At 33.3% G+C, this 9381-nt stretch overlaps 1 protein-coding gene across 2 annotated transcripts; it reads right to left on the bottom strand.

Moving 5' to 3' along the window:
* Positions 1-3103: 3103 nt before the first annotated feature.
* Positions 3104-9022, bottom strand: LOC132634731 (uncharacterized protein C119.09c-like). Of its 2 annotated transcripts, none has more exons than XM_060350760.1 (3): positions 8756-9022; positions 7638-7786; positions 3104-3515 (listed from the first exon to the last, which is right to left on the bottom strand). In XM_060350760.1, exons 1-3 carry the CDS (start codon positions 8828-8830, stop codon positions 3377-3379), a joined length of 363 nt encoding a protein of 120 aa, XP_060206743.1. In that variant the 5' UTR covers positions 8831-9022; the 3' UTR covers positions 3104-3376. The 2 variants fall into 2 exon arrangements, with proteins under 2 accessions (XP_060206743.1, XP_060206742.1); XM_060350759.1 differs by having other exon boundaries at positions 8645-9002.
* Between the last annotated feature and the right edge of the window lie 359 nt (positions 9023-9381).

Below are 9381 nucleotides of genomic sequence, written 5' to 3'. Positions count from 1 at the left end.
TCTTTTCCCAAGAAAGCTTTTAAGGTTGTCAGGTTCTGATTCACTTCAAATGGCTGTATATGACTTAAAGCCATGAGCATATCATAGGGACAGGGATTTTGGACAATTAAAAAGAGTGGCCAGGTTTGATTAATTACAGTATATAGTGGCTTTAATTATTAGAGTTTCTTAGTTGAGTGCATGTGCAATTTAATCGATCAAATTCTAGTGCTATCACCACGTACATTTAATTTGGTCTACTGAGAACTTGTTTTTAAGGGGGAAAAGGCTTTTAATTTCATGGTGAAAGGAGGTGTATGTGACCTTGTTTTAATCTTTTGATAATCGAGAAATTTCTGAAGTACAACTAACACGAAATTTGAATTTAGCAGAAAGTAATTTGTTTCTCTACTCTTTTATTTCCCCTTAAATACGAAGCTTTACTAGCTAGAATTTGAATGGGTGATGTGTGCTTAACTCATACATTGTGTTGCACTTTTACTTCTAAATCAAAACTCTTGAGGCAAAACCATTTCTTCTATTTTTAAACCATGATTAAGCAATTTTTGCTCGAAAAAGTGGGAAGATGTTAAAGACACACTCCTTGCTTATTCTTCCTTTTTTACTTTTTCTTTTGGTTAAGTGGTACATAAGGGAATATGTATTGTTAATTCTTTTTACTGAATATGTATGCACAATAAATTTTAGAATTCTTAAATTTTAAATTATAAATCTTGAATCCGCGTTACTACTTACGTCCATATACATTTTTTTTTCAGCACGTCCATATACATTCACACTAGAGAAATTGTTGCTACGACGTTTCTATCTTTCCTTTTTGTTTTCTTTATTCTTTGGTAATTTAAATAATCCCTATTGATTATCATGTACATTAGGGGTGTATAAAGTAAACCGAGAAATCTCACCAAACCGATAAATCGAGTCAAACCGAGAAAAAAACCCGACTAGTGGTTTGGTTTGACTTGGTTTGGTGTTGAAAAAACAAAACCCGACCATATTGGTTTGGTTTGGTTTTAGCTAAAAAAAGTTAAACCGAATCAAACCAACCCGACATTATATGTATTCAATTTTTAAATATTTTATACATAAAAATATTTATTTGTAATGTAATTTATAAATATTTCTTAAATTTTTTCGTACTTTTTATTTATTTATTATCATATTATTCAAGCTTGAACTTAGAATTTTGAATGTCAATAAGTTTTATATCCTATGAATGTTAATAACTCAAATAAATTTCAAACCAAAACCAATTCAACACTGATGCTAACAAAAGAAATTCAATTTACCACTAGGAATGATAATAATGTTGGATATCTATTCTTTAATTTTGCATAACTGGTTTACAGAGTGAAAATACATAACTTAAGTTTTTTTTCTTTGTTATGTAATTATTTTAGTATGACTTAGTATTTTTAGATTATGATCATTTTATTTATGGATTATTAATTAGCAATATTTATGTTAACCAATTTTATTATCTTTTGTTGAATATTTTAATACAATGTCATCACTCTTCTCATATTTTTTTGTTATTTTCTTAAGAAACACCTTAATTATAGTTGTATCTTACTAGGACTAAAGAAATATTTGAAGTAAAAGTATATATGTTTTGCATCAAGACTATTCCGGAAAAAAAAATCCGAAAAACCCAAGAAACTGAATAACCCGAGAAAACCTGAGATTGAAAAACCCGAATTTTATTGGTTTAGTGTATAAATTTAAAAATCCAACTCAATTAATTTAATTTGATGTTTAAAAAATTCGAACTAACCCGATCTATATATACCCTAATCTTCATAATGAAGAAGCTGGCCAAGTAGCAGTTTCAATGGGATTATAATTGCACCCAATACGCATGTTCTTATAAATTAAGGAGTAAGAAATAGACCTGACAATCTTTAGTTTCTTTTTGTCATAATGTGGGATCCACAAACATTCCCCTTGATATTCGTGCAAAAGAATAATCACTCCCACTTTACTCCAGATCTACAGCCTCCAGTATTCAGTAATAAATTATTAATATATGAACTATATAAATCTTGTACAAAAATTCCATTAATTTTGCCCTACGACAATAACCAAATCTCGATCTTAAACGAGTTAAAGTTGATTGCATAAATATTCATTTATCATATGTTCTTCATTTAATTAAATTATTTTATCCTATATCAAGGAGAAAGTGAGAAGTTTTAAGTCCGAATCCCTAATGAAATTTCAGATTCAAATTTTAGCGGAAGTAAAAATATTACTATGTGATTTTTCTTTGCATCTATTTAAGGATTGATAGATAGAGTTACTCATAACAGGTAATTACTCGAAGTAGATAGCAAATACTATTCCGTTAGTTTTGTGTTGGTGGGAGATAGCAGGTGCCTCGTGAAATTAATTAAAGCGCGTGCAAATGAATTCGGAAGCTACAATTATTAAAAGAAAGATTTGTTAATTGCTGTAAGTCACTACTCACTTGTGCATAATCACCGGTGGAGAATCAAAGCCTGAAATAGATGAATTGTTTTTCAAGGATTTAGTTCGTGGGTCATTTTCTTGTGGCCATTTTAGGAGGTGTCCTAGTGGATGTTGGATAATAAAAACAACAAAAAGTTTGCACATTTATGAATCTTTTTTATCCCGTGAAAATTGGGGTCTCTTAACAGAATTCAATAATATGCTGGTTTTTCCCCTAAACTTTTCAGGAGTTGAAACATTTTCTGTTGAGTCTTTTTTCTGATAGTGGAAACACGAAAATGGACTTGGGAGAGAGTTAGAAGTTTTGTTTTGAAAATGACATTTTGAGATTTGGTCAAACTTTACACGAAAAAACCTAAGTTGAGGAGTGCCTGATTTATGCCTTTGGAATGATTTTCGACTCATAAGTACTTTTGATGTTTACTGAAAGCATACATAAGCTAAAAATGCTTATAAACTGATTTGTCCCAGCGTGGAATTGGGCTAAACCAACAGTTCTTATTAGATGAAATGATTTCTTCCACTTCTGACTCCAATCAATTTGATTCGGGGCTATACAATAAGATTGGAGATCATTTTCTTCAAATTGCTAACCACTTGTATGCTCATAGCCTTCATAGTAGTTTCATCGATATTATCAAGCTCATGAACGATGTGATTCAAGAAAATTGAGTTATTTTCCACAATGGGTTACAAGAGTAATATCATAACTCAATCAATATCTCAGCATTCTCATACAAACAGTTCATACAAAGAGAGAACAAGCTGATTTCTTTTACAAAATAATGATTACCCTTTCCAGTACATGCATCTGTACAGAGGCATCCCAGTTTTACTCATAATGCTTAAAAAGCAAACAAACTAGTACTATTTCTGTTCTGTGGTATGTATTCAGTTGAACCCCAGCTCATTGATCTGCATTGATCCCGAAAATACGAACCTTGTGCATATTTGGAAATTTGGCAACGACCAGTACAAAAACTGCAATTGTGTTGAAGAACAGCATCGGGTGTTGATAATCAGTTGTATGCGAGGCTATCAAGTACCTGCGAAAAGAAAGAAGAATGAGAACACCAATGCAAAGGCATCACGCAGAAAAGGGGACAAGTTAGACAATAGACAACTACAAACAATACCAGTTACAATAAAGAGTCTTTTTTCTAAGGGGAAAAGGAAAAAGAGGTTCATCGTATAGTTGGTGGAACAGACAAGGCGAATGGCAAACAAATCAATGTCCAACAACATCATTAATACAAAAGCTGCACTAGTTGCTGATTCTTGGTACAATAAATGAGACCACCACCCTTTTCCACTTGCTGAGCTTCAGCATTAGCTAGCCTTCAATAATTCCTTTTTCAACTGACAGTGCATAAGCTAGTGTATGCGTGTGTCATTAATATGATTCAGTATTGTTCAATTAGGCACCAAACAATATGCCTAAACATTCACCTCATTAAGAGTCTAGATAGAGAGGATGTTATCTCTTTAATTATTCTTTCATAATAAAGGAGAAGAGACCAATATCTAGGAAAGTAATACAAGGAGGGGAAAGGAGAATTTCATCACTAATAAAAATAAAGGATGAATAAGAAGAGAATGCTGCAAAATACTTTCGATATAAATATTTCAAGATAGGGAGTAATAAACATGCCAACCACAGAACCCCCACCCCTCCACCCCAAAGAACCACTAGCTCAAAAAAACATGCACAAACTTCATCCCTTTCCCACAGCTTATTCTGATGAACCCCTAAAGTAAGTGTCTCAAACCACTCTGTAAGAAATCCCATCCCCCAATGGACAGCCAAAAATTATGTGGAAGAAAGATACACAGAGCAGCCACTTCTCCAACATGTGAAAAAAAAACTAAGCCCAAACACAATATGCTTTGCTACAACATATACTTGCATGAATTATGAATTTGACATTTGCATGAATAATGAGTTTGACATTTCATACTGCACTTCATAATCCAAGACAAATTCTCAAAATGCAAAGATCCACAGAAATATATTTAAAGAGAAAACACTATGCAAACAAGGATGTGGAATTGGTGTGTGCATGTCCTTGAACACTCTCTCATCGTTTTTTCTACCATTTCTGATTTCTATTTCTAACAATGAACACTGTCTACTGGAATTGTTTTGCATACAACTCAACTACCTCAATGAAGCTTGTTCTACTGAAGAAGATCAAATCCCAAAAAGGTATATACATACTTTTTTATAAAACCAAGAAGATAAATATTTCCAGGTGCTACTCACAATGTAAGTTATAATACAAACACAAGTTTCAGGAGCCAGCTGAGCTTTAGCAGACTGTGTGTTCTTTTTCCTAATGCTCTATCTCATTGAGAACTCGCGAGCTTCCTAAACAACAATCCATATTGTAAAACGACGAAATCATAATGCTTTCTAATGAATAAACCATATTTTTTCCTCCTTAAAATATTGAAAAAGTAGTAGCCATCTCTGCAAAATGTTAGTGTTTAATAGGTAGAAATTAATCAGTAATGCTTTGAAAATAATTTAGTGGGCGTTTGGCCATAAAAATTATTCACTTTTTTCCGATTTTTTTTTTTCACTTTTTTTACTTTTAGCGTTTGGCCATAAAAATTATTCACTTTTTTCCGGAGTTGTATTCCAGAATACTAAAAACAAAACAAAAACTTGTTTTTCAAAAAATTTCCACTTTTTTACACTACATTTCACCAAAAACTACAATTTCAAAAACTATGGCCAACTCCAACTCCAACTTCAAAAATTCCCAAAAAAGTGAAAGTTTTTGGTATTTATGGCCAAACGGCACCTTATTATGTGACACGCTTTTTCTAAATCATCCAAAACCTCAAGCTTCATGAGGAGAACCACATTCAGAAAACTCGATTCTGGCACTCCAGAGAGAAGCTCTCAAAGAGCGAAGATTGAGACTTGCGACCACAAGACTATGAGTTTCCTCCTTCAAATTCCACAAGTTAGGTAATTTTTCCAGGGTCAATGGTACATTACTACATTTATAACTTCTAAACCTTGAGTATAGACAACCTTTTGGATGGTGACTACCAACAGTTATAAAGCAAACCATAATAATTCTTTTCTCATCAAAAGTTTACAGTCATTATCTTTTTATTTTTATTTTTGGGTAATAGGTCCACCGAAACTTAACTTTCATCAAATGAAAATTTTGCATGATGCTTTCAGAGAAGAACTATGTTCCTTTTCTTGTGGACCATTTGGGTTCTCAACAAATTCATACACGTCATAAGCACTAATGAGGAGCTCAAAACAGTTGTATATCCACCTTAGGGAGAAGTCCATTAGTGGCAAATAGCTGTGAATCCTCAATAATTGCTCATGAAACCTCGCACAGTCATTCAGCCATGGCATATCCAGATGTACCTTGTGCAGTTCTGCTTTAGTCATTATAGGTAACAGCCTAACACTTTCTAAAACTGCCAGATTTTGGTTTCACCATGTAATATGTAGGTCTAAAAGTTAGGTGAAACCAACTTCCTCCTAAACTATACTACAATTAGGGTATGTAAATCAACTATGCAACAATCTCAAACTACCCGGAGTAGGCTAGTGAAATCCTTAATATCCATTTCGCTCTATTCAGGTCAAGTTTATTTCAATAATAAATAATTAAGGCAAATTAGGGGTTCTCCAAAACTAGAGATATATAAATTTACACTTAACCCTACACGGACATTAAATCTATAATAAATAGCCTTAGTTCCAACTAATTGGCATCACTCATACAGAACCTTTGATCTTATTTTTAGCTAAACTTGCATTGATTTTAAGAGATATTCAACGACTAGAAACATTCATCTAGGCTAACATTCACTACCACGTAATATTGCTGGTGCCACAACCACTTTATAGAACTTGCCCCTTCAGCTTGTTAGATCTCTTCCTATCGTACAGTAGTCCACCATTTTAGCCATCATATTCTGTGTGTTAATTCTTCCTTTAATATGCCAGTCTCTAGGAGGCTGTGAAGCCATTTTTTCCTATCCTATAAGAGTCCCCAAAAAAAACCAACTACGAGATTTAATCAGACACATTAGCCAGTTTTTTTTTTATTTTTTTTAATATGGTAACATGGTGACTCGAACACAAACCTATAATGTTGAGATGGAGGGTGCTTTCCACTTAAACTACCCTCTCTTTATCCAACATATTATCCACTTACTTGAGGTAATATTTCCAACACCAATTCCTCCCTCAAACGCTTTTTAGTAGTAATATATTAGATCAATTTGCTCAGGTTGCGGTGAAGCTTTGTTGGAGAAGCTTTTTAAGAATTAGTAGAAAAATGCTTCCAGTACAGCCTGATAACTAGGAATTATATCATATATTATTTTTGCTATTACTAAAACCCAACCCATTTGAATGACTCCCTTGGTCTCTCGGCCTCTCGTAAAAGTCAAAAGCTTAGTTATGCTAGTGCAACACCAATTCCCACAAACTATCTTAAAAATAGAGCAATCAAACTTGTGTAATTCACACTTGGACTAATATAATTAACCATGGAAGCTATGCATGAATGTACTGCTCATAACATAGATTTGTGAGTAATCCATGTTGTTTTTCATTCAACCGCTACACGATCAACAATTCCACAAGCTTGGATGCTTAATTTGTCTAACTACTACACTCTATTTTCTAACTTCTCAGCCAGATTTTTTTTTTTTTTTTTTTTTTTTTGATAATTGTAGTGTTGCAACCAGCTTGCGCACCTCGACTAATTCCATGGGATACCTGCCACCTCCCACCAACAACAAGTATCGGTTAACTCTGTCCAACAAGGCTAGAACAAATGGAATCACTTAGTGTTTTTGCCTCTGTTGGGAATTGAACCTGAGATCTCAGCCAAATAATTGTTAACTTTGCAAATAGTATAATAATTTCATATAAAATGAATCACAGGAAGTTTTAGTTAACCAAGCCTGCATAATCAGAGCCTAAGAGCATTATGCATTCCTATACATGTACTCTACAATGATCAGAACCCCTGTTGTAAAATGCATCATGGTGCAACCAAGAAGCTTTTTCAAGTCCAGTAGGAGAGCTCATATACACGTCAACTACACTTGCAAGCATGAACTTGTTGATAGCATTACAAGTCTAAATCAAATTTAACTTGCTGAAATTGACTACTTACAGCACCACAGGGACAACCATTAGAAACTTCCTATTGCGTGTAAGTTGCTTCCCATTATCTATCTGCTCCCACCAAGTCAGCCTATTGTAGATACCTTGGTCATCAGAAAATGGCGTTCCCTTCTTCCAGTGAAAACATTGATATGTGACCTGAAGATAAATAGACAAGGCGAAGTTTGTAAAGACACATAAATTTAGATTATGTACAAATTGCATTCCCTTCTTCAAGTGGAAATTAGTGATAAATGAAATGCAGATAAATAGAGAAGACAGAGTCTTTCACAAAGAGAGATAAAATCCAGAGTAGATATCTACTAACCATGTTATAACACCATATAAAAGAAAAAAATAACACACGCACACAGACAAAAAAAAAAAAAAAAAAAATGGGTACCAAAGAGAAGAAGGTAAAGATCATCAACTAGACTTGGGCATGCCCAAGAATTATGCATACAAACATTATTCAGAGCATATAACATAGGTAAACAGTGATAATTATTTGCTAGTGAACACATGAGAATTAGCAATCTTAATAAAAGTATTAACCATCCACATCTGACAAAAGGTCCAAAGTTACAAATGTACTTGTTACACCGCACATTGGTGACCAAATAGAGAAAAGAAACTTTAGGCACGCATCTTAATTGCCATGAAAATGCTCAACGAATATGGGAATTTAACATCCATCTCGCCACCTCTAACTATGATTAGAACTAGATACGTAGAGCGTGAATAACATAACAGAAGAACTCTAACACTGATATCATGGATAGGTCTGGTTCTAATACCATGTACTAATGAAAACAAACTCAATCCTAAAAGGTAGTTCAAGTGGTGAAAGAGATTACAGTCCATAAACTCGATACTCTAAACCAATATAAGAGTATAGTAATAATGTGTAGCACTTGGCCTGTCCATCTATGTAAGAATCAAATAATCAAGCTAGACCTAACTCAAATCAATTACAACAACAAGTATTAGAAAGCAATTATAGGAAAGAGGCGTTACGAGAAAATGAGAAAGATGAACGATGGTCCAAGCCATGCCAGGGGAGCAACCAAAGAGGGATAAAACAAGGAGCCATGAGAAGAATAGAATTAATATGTAAGTCGTCCATACACCGGGATACGTAAACCACTCCGTATTCCGATTCAGATCCGTTGGCGGAACTGCCCTTACATACAAATTCGCCATATTACCCAATTCAATTCCAAATTACCGATTTCAAGAAAATGGGGATTGAATAATCCAAGTTGTAAATTGATCAATGGAATATCAAACGACGAGTCTATAGCCCCTGGGTTTGATGGTACGACCCCTGACGTTCCTCATTTTTTTTTTTTTTTTTTTTAACTACTAGTACTATTTCATTTAGTATTTTTTTTTTTTCCTTCTTCTCTTTTGACAGGTTCTAAAAAATCATTCTGAGAAAAAATATCTCAGAAATGGATAAGGTTAAGATGGTATAATTTGAAGGGTAAAAAGTTATGTTTACTATTTCATTTGAATAAATAGATATTAAGACAAGTTAAAACTTACCTGCATCTATTATTATTTATGTCAATTTCAAATTCACATATATGACATGTGTTTGCACGTAGATTTTTAGCACTTTACTATAATTACTTTATTAAATTATTTAATTATGATGAGTTGAATTGATTCGATATAAATATTTAGTGTGGATAAGTATTTGCTTGTTAAGACATTTGTTCTTTATGCACGCATTATTTTATGTAATCAAT

This window comes from Lycium barbarum, chromosome 4, assembly GCF_019175385.1.
Source record: "Lycium barbarum isolate Lr01 chromosome 4, ASM1917538v2, whole genome shotgun sequence".
Taxonomy (NCBI): Eukaryota; Viridiplantae; Streptophyta; class Magnoliopsida; order Solanales; family Solanaceae; genus Lycium; species Lycium barbarum.
The sequence above is the reverse complement of the archived record's forward strand: the minus strand, read 5'-3'. Positions and strand labels throughout refer to the sequence as shown.

Coding starts and splice junctions, on each gene's coding strand:
- LOC132634731 (XM_060350759.1), bottom strand. CDS start 8,830: ATGGCGAATTTGTATGTAAGGGCAGTTCCGCCAACGGATCTGAATCGG. Junction 7,787..8,644: donor TTCATCTTTCTCATTTTCTC/GTAACGCCTCTT, acceptor ATTTATCTTCAG/GTCACATATCAATGTTTTCA. Junction 3,516..7,637: donor ATGGTTGTCCCTGTGGTGCT/GTAAGTAGTCAA, acceptor TTCTTTTCGCAG/GTACTTGATAGCCTCGCATA.